This window comes from Panthera pardus, unplaced genomic scaffold (assembly GCF_024362965.1).
Source record: "Panthera pardus isolate Hobbes unplaced genomic scaffold, ASM2436296v1 HiC_scaffold_25, whole genome shotgun sequence".
NCBI classification, from domain to species: Eukaryota; Metazoa; Chordata; class Mammalia; order Carnivora; family Felidae; genus Panthera; species Panthera pardus.
This window is the reverse complement of record NW_026526821.1, coordinates 17,192,369-17,215,928: the sequence shown is the minus strand read 5'-3', so window position 1 is coordinate 17,215,928 and position 23,560 is coordinate 17,192,369. Positions and strand designations below refer to the sequence as shown.

The 23,560-nt window shown below is 44.9% G+C and overlaps 1 protein-coding gene across 17 annotated transcripts in view; it reads right to left on the bottom strand.

The window, feature by feature from the left end:
- The window catches only part of PTPRT (protein tyrosine phosphatase receptor type T), a 1,067,285-nt gene that overhangs the window by 1,010,376 nt on the left and 33,349 nt on the right, over positions 1-23,560 (bottom strand). Inside the window, exon 1 of one of the 17 annotated variants that reach the window (XM_053890239.1) lies at positions 13,793-13,896. The exons of the other annotated variants lie outside the window; for them this stretch is intronic. Coding sequence (XP_053746214.1) covers positions 13,793-13,801 — 9 coding nt within the window. The 5' untranslated portion in view covers positions 13,802-13,896. Of the gene's footprint in view, positions 1-13,792; positions 13,897-23,560 lie in introns of those variants that run through there. 17 annotated transcript variants of the gene reach the window in all.

Sequence of the window (23,560 nt, the reverse complement as noted above, 5' to 3'; positions counted from 1 at the left end):
TTCTGGATAAGGTAATTGATTTAAAAACTGAATGGCGTTTAGAAGGTCTGTCAAAAAATAGATTTAAACAACTGAAAATGGTGTACCTGCTATTTATATGATGCTTGAACATGAAAAGAAAGTAGCTGAAAATCTGGTAGAACCTGACCAAACGTGAAGGAAAGGAAGTTTGTTTATACTGTAAAAAGGGCTTGCCCGCTGGCAGGACCTCCTGCCTGGCGACAAACCCCCCATCACCCTTCTGTTTATAATGTTCCAAGGAAGAGTTCACATAAGAAGACTTCACACGAATGCTGCCATTTTCCTGAGCTACCCCTTTTCAACCCGAGATGCTAAGATCTCTCAACAATATGGAAAGAGGTTTCAAAAGTGACAGCACACATTTCAGAAACACTCCACTATTTCTACACTTAAAGATGAACTTTGGTTCTAAGAATGACGCCAACCCCTCAGTCCTCCTAAATCTCCCTTCCACTCGCAGGCAGGTGACAGACGCATCCTGTGACAGTCAAAGCGCAGCGGGCAGAGCAGGAATGCTACACACAGTAGGTGGTAAACCACACGGAGTGCACCTTCCAAGCTGGATCATCACTTGAAGGAGGGCTGCCCAGGACAGTCACCCAACCAGCACCATCTGCACTGGAGTTTGCATGAACCGAAAATAGACCTATGATGATTTTCATTCCTTCTTCCCAATGCTACAGGAAAGGAGACATGACAAGGGTGAGCTGTGGGGCCGAATTCCTTGTGGTTACAAACAACTTCTCCCCTCTTTGGATTCTTCCCAAACCCTACATGGAAAAAAAAAAAAAAAAGATTGCAATCAAAAAAGGCTAATCACAAAACACAGCCAGGACACATCAACACCCTAATGCACCTACCGGCATTAATAAAAGCCAAAGAAGCCTCGAGGGCTTATCACCCCTAGCACAGTCCTTGGCCATCCTGTAGCCATGTTAGGACAGCCACAAGCACAGGTGAAAGCCCAAGCAAGCCATTACAGTAAGGTGCAATTCAGTGCAGATGTGGCTTCCTATGGCCAACTTAGGCCACAGAGGTCAAGGAGTCCAGGGTGGATGGTCATAGACATGTCCTCCAGCTTGGCATTCCAAAGGGAATTTCCCCATGGAAGGGTGTAGGGTCTGAACAGAGAAAACCTGGGGCCTTGCTCTGTTTCTGATGGCAAAGGAAGCCCCTTCTTTGTACGCCAGATTTGCACTAACCTCCACCTCTCAGTTGGTTTTTGAGGAGTCTCCCCTTGATTGCTTTTCCCAATGCTCTTCCAATAGCCACACATCTCGTACTTCAAAATATTGCTGACACTTCCATGCTGACAAGAGTCATGGAATAATAGGAGCTTAAGAAGGGTTTCACCCTTTCACAGCAGTGGTGAGGGCCCTGCTTAGAATTATACTGTATTTTCAAGCATTGACCATGGGAAGCCAAGGTTAGGTGTGTGTATGAAGACAATGATGCCTACTGTTAAATCATGAGAAGCAGAACAAGTCTGGATCAGGTAATCCTAGAACAGGCAGATGAAGACAGCCTCACATCCTCCATCGGGCCAGCGAGGAGGTGTTCAACAGGGCACTTAGCCATAAAAAAAAAAAAAAAAAAAAAAAAAAAAAAAAAAAAAAAAAAAAAAAAACAGATTCAAAAAGGGTCAATTTTTTTTATAAAAAGATGCAAAAAATGACCAGTTGTTGACTGATCTGCATTTAGTCTAATCTTGGAGCAAGTGCTATCTTATCCTATGTCAGATGACAAAAATGAAGAGCTTTGCAAGGTTCAAGCTCCTACAAGGCACACATTTGTGCTCCTGACAATCTTTGGGTTGCCAACTCACTCTTTCTAGCCTGTCCCAGCATAACCATTTGGGGGATACCATAATAGGTGAGAAGGACAGAAGGCAGAACAGCATCCTTCACTGGATAGGGCACCAAACAAGAAAGTTCCAGTACCAAGAAGAGACTGCTCTATTAAGAAGTAAAGGATGTAGGTCCTCATTAGGCTCCCCATTTTTATTACCACACTTGAATAAATGGATCTGGGCTTTAAGACCAGGGAAATGCCAAGCCCTTGGCTTTGCTGGCCTCCAGGACATTTGAAAGAAGACCAAAAAAGAGACTGCAGCCTACCAGCCATAAACCCATGGGCCAAAATTCACACCTGGCTGGGGTAGGACTTTCAAAGTTAGGGAGTTGTATCTTTCTGCCAAAGCTCCCATGCTGTAAGCCTAGGACAAGTACCCCAATACCTTCTCAAACTATGCATATCGTAATCAGGAGAAGCTCCCCTTCACCCTAATTTTACATATTTTTAAACATGTAGATGTACATACATACAATTTGATAGTATACACATTTATACAGGCACATACATAGTATGTATGTGTATATACAAGATTGTTTTCTGTCCATCTACCCTATAAAGCTGTAAGCTCCAGGAGGACCCTGTTTATCTGTCTTATTCACTCCCACCTCATCCTGAGCCTAGCCAGGTCGTTCATGAGTTAGTTCAATGAATCTGGCCAAGGAGGAAGGTTTAGCAGTTGAAGGGCAAGGTGGCTTCCCCAGCCTTTCAAATAGGGTCTAATCCTCAGTGCATGAGGAGGTGATTCTTCATAGCGTGCCCTGCAAAAGTGGAGTCTGAAATCCCCCACTCTCCAAGTACTCAGCCACAAGAGGGGGAGCACCTTTTTCTACTTTTCACAACCACATAGCTGGCTAAGCTCTGCCCACATGCCTTTCCTGACCCCATAATCTTTCTACCCTGATGGGGAAAAGACACTGATTCTCTGCCAACTTCCTCCCTTCCCCTGCCTTTAGCTGCTATTCTCCTCCACCCCTACTTCCCCTTCCTCACTCCAAAGAGTTCTTTTTTAAGGATTTTGTGATACAGAATCAAGGGAACACAGAGATAGAAATAGAGAGGCCAGAGACAAAAGGAAAGAATTTAGGCCAAAAAACAAAGCTGATCTAGGTTTAAAGACAAGGGCAGTTGAAAAAGGAGAACAGAAAGTTGTGATGTATTTGGACTCCCATAAATAGTTTCTAATAGATGTAAATAACTTAATGTCCTTCAATGATCTTTGCTCCTAGAACACAAAGTCATTCAGAGACTGAACCACATGGCCTTACAGGTTCATAAAGGTTATATTTCACTGATCCAGAAAGTGTGAATCCCAGAAAACCTGACAGATACTGGGGGAAAGAGGAAAACACAGGAATAGACTGCCTTCTCCTTTACCCCAACCCCACCCCTGGAATAAAGAACATCAGGTAGGAGAAGTTTTTTTAAAAGTCTGGTACCAGTACAAAGGGAATCACTTTAAAACTAAAGCCACAGGGGCACCTGGGTGACTCAGTTAAAGAATCCAACTTCAGCTCAGGTCAATGATTTAAGCCCCTCATCGGGCTCTGTGCTGACAGCTCGGATCCTGGAGCCTGCTTCAGATTGTGTGGGGGTGAGTGTGTGTGTGTGTCTCTCTCTCTTTGCCCCTCCCCCACTCCGTCTCACTCTCTCAAAAATAAAGACGTTTAAAAAAACTAAAAAAAAAAACAAAACAAAAACAAAAAACTAAAGCTACAGATTTGAGAGTGACAGAACCATAGACAACATTCAACTACCACATATGAGTAATGTATTTGCCCCTTCCTATTTCTTACTAACATAGTATCTGAACAGAGTGCATCCTGTTCATGGAGGAAGGAAAAAAAAAAAAAAAAAAAAAAAAAAAAACAGGATCTCTCACATACTGCAAAACAAAGAAGAGAACAGCATCAAGGGACCTTGCAGGTACAGACCTTCTACAGGATCCAGAAGCAAACTTCACAAATCTGTTGTTCATGCCAAAATTGGAAACACCACCTCTATCCCACCTCCACTGTTATGCTTGCTCCAGAACCGCCCTGCTTTTGTCCGTATGTTATGGACATTAAAGTGATTTTTACATTCTTCCCACTTTTTTGGAATTTTCAAATTGGTCTGTAATGATTATGCAATCATTTCCATAGTATTTTTAAAACTAACTTGAGAGAAAATGAAACAATTTACCTTAATGAAATTTCAGGATTTTTTTTAAATACCTTATTTTCTATTTAAAGTAAAAATATCTTGTCAAAGAATTATCCCTCAAAGAAACACTTAGGCCTAGATATAGAGGTGGATTGATTTAGACAAGTTTTTTGTTTTTTTTTTTTAATGTTTATTTTTGAGAGAGATACAGAGCACAAGGAGGGGGAGGGGCAGAGAGAGGACGACAGAATCTGAAGCAGGCTCCAGGCTCTGAGCGGTCAGCACAGAGCCCAAACTCACTAGCAGTGAGATCAAGACCTGAACAGAAGTCACATGCTTAGCCAACTGAGCCACAGGCACCCAACAAGCTTTTATGTTTTTTGTTTTTTGTTTTTTTTTTTTTTAACAAAGCCAGAAGACTGATAACAGAACTTGACAAAGACCAAAAAAAAAAAAAAAAACCAAAAACAAAAAAAAAACAAAAAACAAACCTGAGATCAACCTCTTATGAACATAAACAAAAATCCTAAGTACTTAAGCAAAAGAAAACCTTTAAAATAACACTGCCCTAATGTACTTCATCCCCAAAACAGAGGCTATTAAAAATCATCACTATGTTAACACATTAAAAAGCAAACCTTTTGTGAACTCAGTAGACACCAAATAAGCATTTAACCAAATTCCTCACTCTGGCCTGAGTTTTGGGGGGGGGGGGGGGGGGGGGGGGGGGACTTGGTAAAGCAGAACCCAGGCTTAATTCAATGAAAGCTTAACACACATAACACATGTCCTCTCACACACACACCCCCCACAAAATAATCAGAACATTCAAGGATAACACACATAACACACACACACCACACCATAATCAGAACACTCAAAGATGATACCCTGTAAGTGTTCCCATTAAAGGAAAAAAACAAGAATGCCCACTATCACATTGTTACTTAACATTGTATTCTAAGTGCTATTCAATGCAATTAAAGAACAAAATAAGTGGTATCAAAAGAGATAAAATCCTCTTTAGTTTTAGCTGATTGTATACTTGAAAAACCCAACATCAACTGAGAAGCCTATCCAAAAAACCCAAAATTTTACTAAGATTAAAAAAAAAAAAAAAAAGCCAATAGCTTCTTACGCTAAGAAGAACTACATAGAAAGAACGGGAAGAAATACTTCAAAAGAAAAAGCATGAATTTTACAAAAACACACAAAAACCCTGGAAGAAAGTTTTACTGGAGGACAAAAAGGAACTACTGAATCCACCAAATATGTTGTTCTTATGTTCTCTGTAATATCCAATTTTGTGATATTGTAGAAGTAATTCTAATAAGAAAAATTCCGATTTATGAACCTTGACAACATGACTCCAAAATTCATCTGGAAGAATGAACTCGCAAGAATAGTCAGGGGGAAAAAAAAAATCTGAAAATGTGATTACTTTAAGGATTTGGGGTGAGTTAACCTGCCAGATAGTAAAACATATTATAATGCTATAGTACAAGAAGAGACAAACATAACAATAGATGCAAATTTATATGGAAATTTAATGTAAGATAAGAGACATTTCAAATCAGTAAGGAGGATAGGAAGGATTCAATGATGTTAGAACTAGCTAGTCATTTGGAAAATTTGGATCCAGAGCATATATATACATAAAGGTTAGAGGAAAAGGCATTATCTTGGTTTTATGTTAAGAATGGCATTATCCAACCCAAGTCCAGAAACTGAATAAAATGAATGGCTAATTATATAAAAAAACTGTGCACAAAGAAACGGCAAAAATACATTTTAAATACAACTGCTTACTTTGGTGAAGGAAGAGTGGGCATCTGTTAGAAGGGGGCACAAGGGGAAATTCTGGAAATTCTCTATAATGGCTGCATGGGTGTATGCACATGTAAAATTCACTAAGCTGTAATTATTTGTGCATATCATGTGCATGCTATACCTTAATAGAAAAATAAAGGGAATAAATCAAGCATTTATCCTATCATTCCTAAAGACTTATCAGCAAAGACTTATGAGGGAATATTCCTCATAAAAGTTAATAAATGCAAAAAGAACAAGTCATTTTGCAACTGCTGATGAAATAACTGGTCTAGAAAATGTCCCACAATGGCTATTAAAACCATTAGGGTGGTGGTTCTCAAATTCCATCATGCATCAGAATCACCTGGTATAATGGTTAATTTTGTGTACACTTAACTGACCAAAATGTGCCTGGATATTTTTGGTCAACATTATTCTGGGTGTTTCTCTAAGGGTGTTTTTGAAGGAGATTAACATTTAAATAAGACAAAATAACGCAAACGGTCACCATAACACGGGTGGCCTCATCCAGTCCACTGAAGGGCTGAACATAACAAAAGGCCAACCATCCTCCCCAACCCCCCCAAACAAGAGGAACTCTGTAGCCAGCTACTTTGGGCTTCATCTGCAAAATCATCTCTCTCTGGTTCTCCAGCCTGCCAGCCTCCCTAATTACACGAGCCAGTTCTTTCTCATAAATACCTCTATCTAGAGAGTATGAGTATGTTGGTGAGAAATACAAATTGCTGGGTCCTACTCTGAGTTTCTGATTCAACAGACCTGAGGTACGACACAATAATTAGCAGGTCTTACAAGTTCCCAATTGAAAATGGTGCTGCTAGTTAAGGGACAAGGAACCACACTGTGAAAACCAACATTAGACAAAAGGTTGAGGGGGAAATTTACAACGGATAAAACCCAGCGGACAACATCTAAACTTACTGAGCAAGCTCAACTTCCATTTACAGGACGTGGGGGGAATCAGGAGACATGATAACCCAATACCAGAAAGACACAGTCAACCAAATCCAGCATACAGGAAAATCTACAGAAAATAATGACCCAGAGTCTGCAACAAATAAACGTCATGAAGAAAAGCTAAGGGGGAACAGTCATGATTAGAGGAAACTAAAAGTCCTTTTTGGGTATGATTCAGACTTTTTTTTTTTTTTTTTTTTTTTTACCACTGACAAGTTAAAGAAACATGGTGCTATGGAAGAACTGGTGTCAGTTTTGTTACACATGGTGATAGAATTATGCTTCTATTTTAACCCCAGCACTATTGACAAAATATCTCAAGCTAGGCAATTCTTGGTCTTGGAGGGCTGTCCTGTGCAATGTAGGACAGACAGCAGCACCCCTGACCTCTATCTACTCAAGGCCACCAGCAACCACCACCATTACCACTCCCAGTCGTGACAACTGAAAAGGTCTCCAGCCACTGCCACATGTCTCCTGGAGGGCAAAAACTGCCCTGAAAACCTATAGATTTATCTTCTGAAGAATTTGCAAGTGAAGGGATAGGTTTGGGTTTTCATTTTAAAATACTCCAAACAAACTACAGGGAGGGGAGATGTTGCTAGAATCACAGAAACTTTGGCAAATTGCTGGGTGATAAGTACATGGGTATCATTATTCTATTCTAGGCTTTATGTACGTTTGAATACTCCGGAATAAAAAGCTTTATAAGAACACATGTGCACAAATACTGTAGAAATATTTTTTAATTTTTACAGATGTTCATGACATTAAGTGGGGGGAAAAAACAGATCACCAGGCATTGTGAACACTGTGACCCCATTCTGATGGAACACAAAGATCCTCAGAGAGAACAGGCATCCATTACGTTAACTGTCCCCAGGTAATGCAACTGTAGATAATCATTTTCTTCCAATCTGCACTTTTCAAAGCTTTCTACCTATATGTATATTTAATATAAATAGACTAATAAAGAAAGTATTGTTATAGGAGACACAATGTGGGCAAGAAAAAGACTATCCAAAGCAAACACAAGATCTCAAAAAATACAACCAGGGAGGCATTGAATTTAGGGTCTTAAAGCCCCTAAGGAAATGGTGTATTACAGCATGCAAATCCATGAATGTACATCTGTGGGTGTGATGGGGAAGGGTGCTTCCTCATTATGAGCTGGGCCTCTACAATTCCATTTGATCTCCCGGTTTCAGAAGGCAGTCACATGAAATACATTTTAGAAAGACTGCTCTCAAACCAAAAAAAAAAAAAAAAAAAAATGGTATTTTCCCTGACAGGCAAATGTTTCAAGGTTTTTTTTTTAAATAATCACGATGGTGCTTAAATCCAGAGCCAAGTGGAAAACTCAGCTATTAAGCTGGATTCGAGCCCCCAAAGGTTTCTGGGTAGCAGGGTTTTGGCTATTCTGCTTTTCAACAATAACAAATTATTTGCTATTTAATCACCTGTTGCTTTGTTTGGCTCACCTAAGTGGCTACAGCCTGACTCTGACACCAGTAAATAACCATGAGCCTGATTTCCAGATGTTAGGATTCCTTCCAGAGTGTGTGGCTACATTTCAGTGCCTTGTCTTCAACCCTCCCATGGTCTGCTGTATCATCATGTCCACTTTCACGATCATTCCCTTCCACAAGATGAAGCCCATAAAAACAAAGACGTTGCCCTCTTCAATGCTACGTCCCTAGTGCCTAGAAGAGGGCCTCGTTCATAGTAGATGCACACTAAGTAAGTGCTGAAAAACAATTCAATCGTGTTTCCCTCCCTTTTCCTGAGATCTGGCCTTCTCAGAGAAGATCTATTATTTCTGGGACTACCAAGTGGCCAGAATGATCAGCAGGCTCAGGTTCCATTAGCATGTAAGCTAACATGCTACTTACTCTCACCACCAGTGAATTAACGAAGATGTTAACAGACCCACCCACCATCCCTGGTACCCCCCTCCCCAACACACACACACACACACACACACACACACAACACACACACACACTCACACACCAGCCACACCCTCAGCCCTGGTCATACTTCCATTTACTCCTAGCGCCTCAGCCAGTCTATGCACAATCTCATGGTGTTCTAATAAAACTAATTAATTTCCAGAGTTAAAACTCATGAGGCAGCGGAGTGTAACATTCTACATCTATAGCCACTTCTGAATTCCCTCTGGCTGCCGACTTTTTTATTTTGCCCACACAGGCTCATGAGTGTGTTTGAACATATTCCTACAGCTTCTCCAGGTCCTCAGCAGCCCACAGATTTTTCTACTACTCCCATTTTCTCAATTCACTCCAGTGTTTGGTGTGAGAATGAACATCAGATTCTGGAATCATAGTCAACTCAATTAACAATACCCTCCCACTCCTGTCTTCTGACCTGCCGATATCCACTCAGGATCCCCACAAGGTCACCCCAAATCCTCTAACTCCCCCCCCCCCCCAGAGATCTAGTCCAACTTCCTCTGAGCAGAAGAGGAAATTGAGGCCCAGGAATGTGAAGCAGCATGTCCAGGGTAACGTGGTGAGGAGCAATGCAGGGACTGTGACCAAGGGTTTCCTGACCCCTAAAAGCCCAGTTTTCTTTCTCCAGGAATCAGCAAACCAACTCTTGTTAGGCTAAATTTGGCCCTTTTTTGTTAATATTTTGAGAGAAACAGAGCACGGGTGGGGGAGGGACAGACAGCGAGACAGACACAGAATCCCAAGCAGGCTCCTCGCTATCAGCGCAGAACTCAATGTGCGGCTCGAGCTTATAAACCGAGAGATCATGACCTGAGCTGAAATCAAGAGTCAGATGCTCAACCAACTGAGCCACTCAGGTGCCCCAGCACTCTACTTCTATCAAGTTTTATTAGCACACAGCAATACCCATATCATTTCCATATGGTCTAGGACTAGTTTGGATTACAAAAGAATTGACTAGCTAGGACAAAGACTTTACAAAGTGTAAGCCTAAAGTTTTACTATCTTCCCATTTATCAAAAAAGTTGACTGATCTCCGACACAAAGTTCAAAAGAACAGGAAGTAGGAGAGAAAAGGCAGATGAAGACTCCCTGTGAAATGCCAGCTGAGCACCTTGCCAGTCTCCTAAAACGTGAGCAGCTCACAAAAAAGGCACATGAGGGACTCCTCAGGACAGAGCCAGTCACCAAACACCTCTTCCCCCACACTACCCATAGCATTTTAGTAGACCCCCTTCCAGAGACGCAGCCCCACCCACCGTCATGGCACCATTAGCTGCTGGGCCAACACCCCCACACACATTTCCCTCCCCCCTGACCCATACATGCTGAGTTCCTAGGTGTGCTGTGGCCTCCACAAGTAGGTTTGGAATACACTAACTTCAGCCTGCACAAAAAAGAGCCTCTCAATTCCCCAAGGCAGGAAAGGCAGAGAGACGTGGGACGTTTGCAGTGAGGAAACCTTTGCAGTTCATAAGAAAAAGCATGGTTTTGGGGGTCGGGGGGTCAGGCTGTCTGGATTCAAGTGTTGTCTAGAGCCCTCACCTCTGGGAGACCTGCAGTTATTTCTCTGAGCCCATGGCTCTTCACCAGGAAATTAAAAGGTGGCCAACAGCAGTAAGGATTTACTGAGGCAATGCGCATGGGGTTCTGAATGCAGTGCCTGCCACACGGTGCTGAGTCGGGGCACTGGGGAGCAGCTCAGGGAGGACTGCCTTAGACACGCGGACAACAGGGTAACGCATGCAAGATTCCAGTATCCAGAAGAGCCTCTGACACACAGAGCCTGGAGCGGCTTCTTCCGTTCCAAGGGCATTGCTCAAAAACGCAAAGCAAGAGGACAAACCGAGCAGACCGGAACTGGTTGCCCTGTGTGGCCTGGAACACAGGATTGAGGACTCGGCAACTAGGCAGAAAGCCAGCACTGGAGTCAAGCCAATTTGAGTTCCTCCTTCCCTGGCGGGTCGTGATACATGCAAGCCACGTGGCCCTGGGGACACCGACTGGGTCTCCCTAAGCCTCAGTTTCCTCATTTAGGGATGACAATATCTCTGTGAAGACTCTGGCGGATGCCATGCCTCAGGGGCTTTTGTACTGCGCTCAGGTGGGGGGGGGGGGGTGCTGCTGCTGTCATTTAGAACAGTAACACCTCAACCTGGAAACGTGCTGCCCACCCGACCACCCCTGGTTCTCTGTCCTGGACACAAACGCGCCCTGGCTTGTGACCTAGGGCACTACCCTGCTTCCCACCACCCCCCTCAGTCATGAGGGCCCTGCCTTCCCGAGTCTCCCACCCTGCCGGTCCCCAGCGCAGCCCTACACACCCTCGGAGGACACCTGCCATCACACCGCTCTCTGCGCCTTATGTCAACACGAGACCCGCCCCAACCAGAGGACGCAGAGCCACCGTCACGCAACAACAGACGCGCTGGGGCCCGAGCCTTCCCCTGCAGCCTCGGGGGAGCGGCTCACCCGGTCTGGGCACACACTCACTTGGAAAACGCCGGATTCGGCTCGGTTAACCACCGCGTCCGTGCCTCCCCGCCAGCACCGCAGACGCGCGGCTCCGACGCCGTGGAAGGGCCGCCCCGAGTACCGCGCGCCCTTCCCACCAAAGTAAACCCGTCACCTGGCCCACAGCCGCGGCCGATACTGCCAGGAGCTTTCTCGCCAGAACGCCGCCGATGGACTCCGCGGCGACCCCCCCCAACCCATCGCCACCCCAGCTACCCCCGAACCACTTACTGAACCTTTCCTCGCGTGTGGACTCCACAGCCTCTGCGCGGGCTTGTAGGGCCCCGCCGGGCCTCGCTGCCACCCTGCCACGCTCCCGGAGCCCCAGTGAGCCACGGCCGTCTGAGTGCACGCCCTCTCTTCTTGGGTCTCGTCTCCCTCCGTGGAGCACGCCCACACACGTGGGGCTCATTCCCCGCCCTGTGGAGCACGCCCTCACCATGTGGGGCTCGTTTCCCACCGCGTGGAGCTTGTTTTCCACCATGTGGAGCACAGCCCCAGCCAGGTGGGGCTCGTCCTCGCCACGTGGGGCTCGTTTTCCACAGGTGGAGCATGCCCCAAGCCATGTGGGGCTCCTCCCCGCCTTGTGGCGCTCAGCCCTGCCAGTGGGGCTCATTCCCTGCCATATGGAACACGCCCCTGCACCATGGGGGCTCATTCCCACCACTTGGGAGTTCATTCCCCCTGAATGGAGCACGCAAGCAGAGCTCATTCCCCCTGCATGGAGCACGCCCCCACCCAGGGGAGCTTGTCCCCCCACCATGATCTCGCCCATAGTGGTGCCCATCCACTTCCACGTGGCGGCATGAGGTGGCACCCAGGGAGCCCTAGAACCAAACGAGAACGAGCCACGCACTGTATTCGTCCCTGTTCCCATAAGGGTTGTAGGTGTTCTTTGCCCACTCACTGCTGAGGAACCCAAATGCTGAGCATTCACGGTGGCCGGAGTTAGAAACTGCCACACCAGGCCAAGAAACCCAGAAAAGACACCAGAGGGGCGTTGCAATTCCTCTGCCACAGGGGGTGCTTTTTCCTCTTCCTCCTTTCACATGCTCAGGGCAGGATGAGGACACAAAAGACTTGGGACTTCAGAAGAACAGAAGAAACATTTTAAATATGCGTTAGGAGATTTTTGTAAAGATAATCCAGAAATACAGTGAAATGTAAAGCAAAAGAGCATACAATAAAATCTCTCTCCTACACCTGCCCACCAGCCACCTAGTTTCCTCCCCTGGAGAAATATTAGCACTTTCTTGTGTTTTCCTTCTGGTGGTAATCTATGCAGGTTATGTATATACAAACCTGTGTATGTGTGTTGTGTGTGTCCTTTTGTTACACAACTGATAAGCCACTAGACAAAGTTCTACACATTGCTTTTTTCAATTGATAAATCTTGGATATTGTTCCATATTAATGTTTAGACATCTTGCTCTTTCTCTTTAATTTTTACTCCATAGTATAGTCAATTACCTTTATGTCTGGTCTCTTGCAAGTATGAGGAAAGCTGCAATGAATATCCTAGCATGTACATTTCCTGCACGTGAGCACACACACACAACGATGCAGCAGGTGGAAATCCTACAAGTGGAACTACTTTTAAATGGACAAGAGTCAGCAAATCTTATCTAGGGCTGTGTGTGTGTGTGTGTGTGTGTGTGTGTGTGTGTGTGTGTGTGTATTAATGGATGAGATCTTCCGGTTGTAGAATATCAAAGCTAAATTGGAACTCATCCTATTTCAATTCTTCTGCTTTTCTTTGGGTCTCTTGTTCCTCAATTTCATCCATGCTTTGGTTATTAATGCCCCCCATTCAGTGTTTCATATTCGCTGGGCCTTCTTAATCCAGTTTACTTTTTTGAGGCTTAATACCCTTACAGAACCACCGTGTGTGAAATTATCTTTTACAATGCTGAATCCAAGCAGTTTATAGTTTTCAGTCAATTACTCCCCAACTGCCAGAGCTGTGCTCAGGGATAACATTTCTGGCTAAATTTCTTCTTGGATCATGAATTCTCAGACACGACTAATCCTCGTGTCTGGTGAGGCCACATATTCGGACTCACACTCAGGCCAAAGATTCTCTGCAAACTGGGAAATTCATACTCAGAAGCCACAAGTGTTCAGGAACATTTTAGTACAAATACTGGTCTGATAAACTGGATGACATTTCAGAGCCCCTGATAAAGAGTTAACTTAAGAAATCCTGTAGCGAATCCATTTGTAATTTTTTTTTCTTAAATCCTTTTGATTAATAATAAAAAAAAAAAATCACTGGCCATTAATTTAACTCTATCAGTTAGCTATGCAACAGACTACCCCCCAAATTCAGTGGCCTCAAACAACCACCATTTGTTTACCTCATGATTCTGTGGGTCAGTACTTTGATCTAGGCTCATCTGGGTGATTCTTCTAATGATCTAGGCTGATGGGTGATCAGCAGCTGCTCAGGGGCTCTGCTTCTAGAGTTAGCTGGTTATTAGCTGGGGCGATGGGGGTACCTGGGTCATGTATGTGTCATCATCCAGCAGGCTAGTGGGCTTCCTCACGCAGAGGTATCAGCAGGGATCCCAGGAGAAGAGAACATGCCTCAATGCACAAATACTTTTCAAACCTCAGCCCAGTGTCACATTTATTCCTGTCCCGTTGGTCAAAAGGAGTCACATAACTAAGTTCAGATTCCAAGGGTAGAGAAACAGATGCCACTTCTTCATAGAAGGAGCCATAATGTCATAATGCAAAGGCACAGATGCAGATAAGGGGGAGAACTGACCACATCAACTGTTTAGAGACTCATCCAACCTAAATGATACTTGTATAGGGCTTTATAATATCAAGCTGCTCTCACTCACACGGACTTTATTCCTAGGACAGTTTCCTCAAACAAGATCCACCGAAAGCAACCACTGGAGAGACCTCCAACACCAAGTCATCCCACAATGAGCATCTGGATACCCTTGATCCAGCTGTGGCGGGCCTCTGAAGGGCTGTCCTCAAGGCCACCGTGGCACAGAAGAAAGGGCACCCCCCCATGGGGTACAAGAGACTTAAGATTAACCTCAGTGCTCAGAGCAAATTATTTCAATTCCACGTGCCCTCCCCTCCCTCGTTTGCCATCACAGGGGTGGCAGAAGCAACACAGAGAGGGCTGTGGTGAGGCTTCAAAGCAAACAACCTTTTGCCTAGGCCTCAGGGGCCTGGAAGTACCCAAGACTGTGTGCAGAAGACTTGAAACAGTGAATTAGGCCCCAAGTTCTAAAAAGACTTGATTACTCAAATAAAAATGATCTATGTGAGCAGGAGGCTCAAAAGAAGGCCAAGGCTATAAGCTGGCATTCAAGGGAAACGGAACAAGTGTGGCCATGGGACACAGGGCTGCCCCCCAGTCAGGATGGGAAATTTTAAAGAGGGCAGAGCTGCGTGTTCTCTGTGACCCCCATGGAAATGGCCAGGTCTGGGTCTTGCACTAAACGCTCCTTCTTCCCAAAGGAGAGTGAGTCCCCAGGAGTCCTTGCTAGGAAAAGAGTTCTACCTGATGAAAGAAAGGCACGTGAGTACATGTGGTTCCACTAAAGGCCAGAAGAAATCATGCTGCTTGCCCTCTATGAAAGGAAATACACACCCCATCACAACCACTTTTGTATTTCCAGGTAAATAACAAGAGCAATAACTACAATTTGTTGAATATCAACCATATGACATATACTGCCAGTCAACGACCTACATTAAATAATTAGCATTCAGACCATGATTATCCATACAATGACTTTGAGTACCCATGAAGTAAGTGCTAGATTCCATGTGAGGGGCCAGAGAAGCAGTAATTCTATGTGGCAGGTACAGTGCCCAATGGAGCCTTAGGGGGCGATCACAACCACTGATGACACCATTGCTGCCTACACCACACCACCAACAAAAGACCACACCGGATCGCCACAGGCCAGCTTTACTCACATTTTCTTGGTGACTTCCATGATTGCCACTAGAGATAGGCTTTGGGAACTCCATGTTACAAATAAGTAAACTGAGGCACATAGAACTTGTCCAGGAGCATACAGCCTGCAGGTGGCAGAGTTGGATTCAAACCAAGGAGAATCACATGTTCTGGGGGACCGTAGCAAGCTCCTCTTCTCCCAGTAAGTAGGGGCCCTGTGGAGCACCAAGGGGTCCCAGGTGGGATCAGAAGCCTCCCCTCCCCCTCGCCATGGTTATTTTCAACAATCCCCTCCACTTTCCCTTCCTAAGCCTCTTAGATAAAGGCAAGTGGTGCCCATTTCTGCAATCCCTCTCCCTCCTCCTTTGGACTTTTCCAGAGTCTTCAGCAAATTGATCTAATATAAATTCAACAGCTCACTGGCTCTAATTCTCAGCCCTGGCTCTTTATCTGCCTAAAGGGCTCACGGGGTTGCTAACTCGGCACTTGAATAAAATCTAACACTTACACATTCATGCATTCACTCATTCATTCAACAAAACAAGCACCCACTAAATGCCAGGCCCGGTGTGAGTGCACTGAGATGCTGCAGAGTTTTATGCAGGGAGGTGACATGATTACACTTATGTAAAAATGTCACTGTGGCCCCTTGTGGGAAAAAGGAGAACAGGGGGATGGGGTACGAGAGATGCCAGCCTGGACAAAGGCGGCAATAACAGGGATGGAGAAGAGCAGGTAGGATCTGTTCTGATTTGGGTTCAAATCTCAGAAGAGGAGTCCCAGCCACAGATACAGAGGAGGGGAGTCCTGTCATGTAAATGTATTGGGTGCAGCAGACATCCCATAGGCCGACAGCTCTCAACTGAAGGGCAGAATCTGATCCAGACTCCTTGGGAAGCTTTGTGCAGGCTCTTCTCCCCAGTGATTCTGGTCAGGCAGGAAATGGGTACTTCAGCTTGCAAAATTCCCCATGCAATCTCCCCATCTCAGCCCACCAAGAGCCACCAACACGTGCAAAGTAGAGACGGAGAAGTTAACCTAGACCAGAACCCCAATCAATTTCAGCCGAGAGAACAAGCCCACAGAGAAGGCTGGAAAGCAGCTTCCAGAACCCCTGGTCAACGCAGCCACTGGAGGAAGAGCAACTGGTCAACAGCACGGAAGGCCGTGGGGCAGTGGCCGGGAGAAGATGTGGGGTCTTTGCTTGTTTCTTCACTTACTAAGACGAATTAGTTGAGCATATATACATGCTGGAGGGAAAGTGTCTTGGGGGAACCCAAGACCAACCCTATATTCGATGGTTTACTGGAGGACACACAGGACTCAGCATAGAGTCCACGCACAGCTGTGATCTATTCCAGTGAAAGGACACAAAGCAAATCAGCAAAAGGAAAAGATGCGTGGGGTGACGTCTGGAGGAAACCAGGTGCAAGCTCCCCAGAGTCCTGGCCCTGTGGACTCATGCAGGATGCACTTCATTCCTCCAACAATGAGTTGTGACAACATGTGTAGAGTGTTATCTGTGAGGGAGGTTCATTAGAGACTCAGTGCCCAATGTTTTTATCGGGGGGTGGTCATGCAAGCACCCCCTGCCTAGCACATTCCGAAATTCCAGACTCCCAGAAGGAAAACAGGCATAGCATAACTGACACTTTGTGCAAACACTTAGTCACAGTGAGTCAGTCTTATCAGTTAGGGAATGGTAGAAACACTCCTGAAGTTCAAGTTCCCAGGGACAGGAAACCTGATAGAACACGTATCTTGTCCTATAGAGCCAAGGGGGGCTTCAGATGCCGGCATCCCAGACAGCTGGTGGCAGGACATGGAGGGCACTCTCATCTGATGCCTGATGTTTTCTCTGAGAAGGAGAAGAGAGACCTCTGGCAGACAGGGAAGAAGATGTGGCAGACTACAGAGGAGACGGAAAATGTCGACCAGGCACAGGGAAAAGTTATGGAGCCAACCTGCAGGCCCAGATGAAACTAGGGATGATACATTTACAGAGGCCACATTTTTAAGATTTGAGGAATTTTGCCAGCAGCATCCAGCCACCTGATAAAAGAAAGAGAAGAAAAAGAGCTGAATTGTCCAGGTGTTGGGCTCGAGGTAGAGACAGAGGAGAAGGGAACTAGGGTTTCAGGAAGGAGAATGGCAGACGTGAGGACTGTGGAATCCATGCAGACTTGGAAAGGAAAGGTCGTAAAAGGACCAGACAGACAGCAAACTGAACATAAGGATCTTGATATAGGCACCTCCATCCAAAATGGCAATTTCGTAACTGTAGTAATCAGACCAGGGTGGTATCTAGAAGTCCCTTTGGTAACAATCCCACCTAACATGTGAATGCCTTCTACAGGATCCCAGGCAAGTAGTCATGGAGTTCTTCTTGAATACATCTGATAACAGGAAACTCACCACCTTTCAAGGAACCCATGCATTTCTGGGCATTTGTATTCATGCAAAAGTCCTACCTACTGCCAAGTGATAATCTGCCTGCTGGAACTTTTGGACTCTGGTTATGCCATCCACAGCTACACAGAACAAGGGTCCAAGATAGAGTACCACATCGCCCACGCAAACATATTGGTGTGGTAACCCTTGGCTCTTCCCACTGCATAGGGATCTATCACTCCCAGGAGTCAATGACCATGTGTGTGGCGATGGCTCCAAGATCTAAAATTCCAGCTTCTCTCCAAACTCCAGACTCAAAAACTCCACTGCTTACCAGATACCCACGCTGCAATACCCCCCCATGGGCACTCAAACTCCGCATGCACCCAGATATGAACTTGTGATCTTGTCCCCTACACAACCAAACACGCTGCATTGGAGGATGTATCATATCCAGTTTCCATCTGGGCATCAACTTTGACTCTCTCTTCTCAAATACCCAGATCACCACCTGCCTGCTGATTCTCTCTCCTAACTGGTTCTCAAATCCATCCACTCAATCTCCTCCGTGCTCACTGCCATGACTCCAGTTGAGGCCACCGCTAGGTCTCAAAGATGCTGCCTAGCTCATCTCCTGTCTGCCACCTTATTTCCTCCATCCGTTTTACCGGCTTGGAAGTGAAAGTGATGATTCTAAAATGCAAAGTTGGTCCCAACACATCACTGCCTAAAACTCATTAGTGGCTCTCACTGCCCTGAGGATACAGTCGTAACTTACCCCATGATCTATATTTCTCTGCAAGATCTGCCTGTTCACCATTCTGGCCTCACCTCTTACTCTATAGCACCCTCCAACTCTATGCTCCAACCACATTTAACATTCTGTTCCCCGAAAGTGCCATACCGGCTCACCTCTGAGCCAATGCAGAGACTGTTTCCTCTGTCTTATCCTTACCCCCTGCTTCTACATGCAATGCTGGACTTCTCTCAACAGTTTCTCTTGCTGTTTCATAATTATCTGTCCATTTATCTGCCTCCTTCCAAAGTCTCTGATCTCCAAGGAAACATGTTTACGTTGTTCACCAATGTGTCTCTAGTCCTAACACATCAGAAGCCCTCTATAAATACTTGTTGAAAGAAAACAAGAATTTCCATCTGTCAATCACCTCCAGTGGTCTGTTCCCTATACTTCTATTAATGCAGCCCCAAATAACATTGGTTTTTTAAGTTGCCACAGTTCACTATAGATGCACATCTAATTTCCCCTAGTTGAACACCTCAAACTTTTTTCCATTACCTACTGCTAAATCTGGTCTACTCCATATCACACCCAAGCAATACCCCAATTTAAATACTTGCTGCAGGAGTTTCTTATCAAGACAGAAAGAAGGAAAACCCATTTTCAGGATGAAAAGGGAACATGAACAGTTTCAGCTTCCATTTTTCTCCGGTTCTGCCCTGTTCACAGATTAATTTCTGGCACCAGGATCTGTGGCCAGATAGCAGAGAATAGTACAGAAGCGCCTTCCCTGACTCACAGAAGCCAGCAAGAATCACTCTCTTCACAATCGTCCATTTTACAATGTGTCTAATTATAACTGAATAAATTACTTCTGCCATTCTGCAGAAATACTTAAAATAAATAGCTCTCATTCCTTGAATTAAAATCATAGTCTTTTGTTCACTGTTTTCTGTTTCATAAAGCAACAGAGCCTGTTGATTAAAGATCATTTATAGGACTTCATTTTCCATCTATTTTATGATATCACTTTAAAATACCCCCAAATATTCAGCTGCAAGGAGGGATAAGAACTACTGGAAATTGGCTCTTTGAGACTTTTTGATGAGAAATGAAGTTGTGGATGTAACTCTCAACAAATGAACATATATTAGAAAGGCCTATTTTAATAACTGCTTGGTTCTTCTCCCTGAATTTTTTTCTCTGCCCAACTTCCTATATTTTTCTTGAGATTACAACATAATCCCCACTGACACACTAAATATTACCTCTCTATAGTGAATGGATGACACTGAGACAATAAATCACTTTGAGCTAACACAATATGCCAACCAGCCCCAGCTAAGCCAAATATTTGACGAAAGACATACAAACTGAAATTTAGCAAGGCAGGAACACTCTGGGAATTATGTCCTGAATATCAACCATCACTAGTACCTCTGAAATGAAAAAATTAGATGTACAAGGAGGCCACATGTGAATGCATAAAATAGATGATTTTGTGACCAGACTAGCCACAGTTAGCCAATCCCGGGAGACACCTTAGAAAGAGATTCTGGCTAGGCCACCCTCCAAACTTAGTTGATGTCATGTCAAAATAAAGACTCCTCAGTCCTGGCCCAAAAACAAACAAGCAAACATGACCCGTTGTTTTCCTGCACCAATGCAGAAATAAGCATGACGTCAGTGAAAAAGAGTAGCCAGTCGTGAACTTGGCATGACACTAACAAAGCTGACATGTCGGGGGCCCTCACTTACACACATCCCTTTCAAGACCCTGCACCTGATTTTGAATTTAAACTGTCGTATTCTTTTTCTTAAAGCACTCCCCTAAGTTGTGTATACCTTCACAAAACCTCCTGGACCTGCCCCTGTCGACCCTGCTTCACAAGTGATTCTAAACAGGCCTTCAGAGATGCCCTCAGCTGTCAGTAGGAATAGGTTGCGTTCACAGGTCATGTGAAGTCCCCACACAGTAGACGGAGCATCCTTGGCCAGTGCCCAAGACCCTCCCAGAGCCACCCAGCAGAACCTCTCTGACGCCAATCTCACTGCCCCTTGCCTCCTGCTGGAAACACCAGTAATAATTCATCCCAGTTTTACTTGCACTAAGCACACTCAGCCCCAGGAAGCACACTCAGCTTCCACACTCTGGAAGCTTCTCCTTCGGGACCCACTGAAGGGGCACCAGCTCTGAGAAAGCTTTTCTGGTGTCTGCCCCCCAGATCAAGCTGACTACATCCTCCCCTGTGCCTGCCAGCTAGGGGCTCAGTTAACTACCCTGGGCCTGAATTCTGCCTCCTCCACTTACCAGAAACCCCCCATGCCTCAGTTTCCCCACCAATGAAATGAGAGACAACATCTACCCCCCTCGTCAAGCAGACATGATAATCTTTGTTGCGAAAAAAAAGAAATGCCAGCCACCGTCGTCATTGTCATTCAACACATCCCTCAATCAGAAATCCCTCAGCAGTTCACTCTCCCCCAAGAGACCGAGGACTTCTCAACAGCAGAGATGGGAGCTTGCGCACAGAGCTCGGCGCTACATAAATGTTTGCTGAACACACGAAGGAATTAAGTGATATTTATATTCTGACCAACAGAGGTAGGATTCAATAATGCATCCCACAGGCTCTTGTTTGCTAACATTTTAAGTCTATATAGGAGAATTTGATGAAAAGCAGAAGACAGGAGGAACGGGAAGCAAAGCAACTCTGCCTGATGTTTCTCTGCAAGTCTGTAAGTCCTCCCTCTCCACCATACACCTGCAGATCCCACAGCTGCTAGTTGTCTACACAATATTCCTCCAAGATAGGCACCATCCCTCTACCTCTGTCTGTGGACAGACCTCCCAGGGACCTTGAGATGAATGGAGACACTGGTCAAAGCCAAAGGCAGACCGCACAACTTAGCACCCTCACCCTTGGCAATAAGCACGCACACCATCCTGCCCATCCAGCTCCCTCCCGTGGAATTAGACATCGTAGGTAACTCTGGAGCCCTAGACAACAATTTAAACTTGCAAAAGATCTCCTTGAGCAAAGCAAGAGCTCTACCTGTGGTAGCTGCACAAAAGGTGTGAAAAAAATTTGTGGGTGCCTCAACACAGATTGTTGACATCACACCCCCAGGCTGGGAGGTGTGGTCTGCCTCCGTATTCAAACTCATCTCCAGTCCCACCCTCACAGCTGACCTTGCTCTCAACTCTAGAGAAATCACAGTTTGAGAATGTGCCTCAGTCGTTCCCATCCCACTGCCCTAGCACGTCATCACCCCTGCCCGGAGCACATTCTCACCAACCCTCCATCCCAACTCTGGGACAAAAGATAGCCGATGCAAGAATTTCTATTTCTTCCAAACCCCTCACCACCCCTGTGAGGCCTTCTGGGCCCTCTTCCTCCGAGTCCTCTGGTTCTTGTCACATGGCTTTTAGCACTTTCCTTCCCACATCACATCTGTGTGTGTGTCTTCCATCCAGCAGACCTGACCATATCTCCATGGAACAGGAATGAGATATTTCATCACAACCCCAGCACCCAGCAGAGGAACTGACGCACACAGGCGGTGCTCTTTATTTGTCTGATGAATGAATGGTTCATGAACAATCTCCCCTGAGACCTGAATTATGTTCCACATAACCCCTGAACTTCTTAAAAGAACAAGCATTTCCAACCAGTGGATCATTGCTCATTATTCCCAAAACCAGCCTGGTTTTTTTGTTTGGTTGGTTGGTCGGGTTGTTTTGTTTTGTTTTGTTTTGTTTTGTTTTGCAGAAGGAATGTAGAATATGCAGGTTGGTTTTTTCAGGAAAAAAATTACCCATAGTGGAACCACTCTAGAAGCTCAGGTGCAGTGGTGGTATAGAGGTAGCATGCCTCAAAAATGTACTGTCTGCTATCGTTTTTATAGGCAAAAAAATAATACTAATAGTAAGACAGCAAAAATGAAGCAGTATGATGCATCTCACTTGCACCTTTGAGACTGCAAAACCTCAGTACTTTCTGCTCAAGAAATCTTTAAAGTGCCTGAGGGAGGGGACGCCTGGGTGGCTCAAGCCTGGGTGGTTAAGCATCTGACTTCAGCTCCGGTCATGATGTCACGGTTTCGAGCCCCGCATCGAGCTCTGTGCTGACAGCTCAGAGCCTGGAGCCTGCTTCAGATTCTGTGTCTCCCTCTCTCTCTGCCCCTTCCCTGCTCGTGCTTTCTCTCTCTCTCTCTCAAAAATAAAATAAACATTAAAAATTTTTTTTAAAATAAAGTGCCTGAGACAGGTCAGGGATGTTTTTTAAAATGTCTGTGTGATATTCTTACTTCTGGAAGACAAATTAATGCTGAAGAGTAACTGGGGAAGAGGGGAAAAAAATCCTGATTCATGTTCGCTTGCAATGCAGTTTGCTTTAATTGTTTTCTCATGTAATTACATATATTACTGATGTAATTACAAATAATACACATATTTGATTTGTGCAATTATAGAATAGTATATAATTTTTAAATGTGGTATGTTTCTTTCTCCCCAAGATCCCTTTGTAAAGGAAACAATTTATCATTTCTGAAAATATGCCCCTGTGCATTACATTTTAATAAAGTAAAAATTAGTAAATATTTGCCTTTCTTTTTGTATTCAACAAAACAAACCTCGTTGTGAAAATTCAAATTTATAAAGGTTCATTCTGTGCCCTGAAAAACTGCTTCTGCTAGGCTAATTCTCCCATTGGAGAAAAGCCAGCCAAACATTATCACAAAGAAAAGTATTTACAGAACACCTGCTGCATGCAAGGGCATGGTTCAAGGAGGTATTTGTGATGGCCTAGGGTAGAAGGAAATAACCTCTCCCAGAAATGGAGAAGCACCCCTATTCTGGAGTGGAAGAGATGGACAAGAAAGCTGGGCTCCATCCCTTATCAGCTGTGCATGCTTGAGCAAGTGACTAAAACCCACACAGCTTCCATACAGTGGAGCTAATACCACCTCATTCACTGTGAGCATTAAACGAGATAATGTATGTGACAGGCCCAGTGTGTGCATCAAGCAGTAGGTAGTTCTTGCTGTGACAGCATAAATCATAACCCTCATTTACTGTTTTGTATTTTGAATTGCAATATCACAATTCATGTGATGTGCTGCACAGCACCAGGGTCTCTTGGCCTCACATTTTTGTAAGTCAAATGACAACAACCCAGACTCATTCAAAGGAGGGGAACT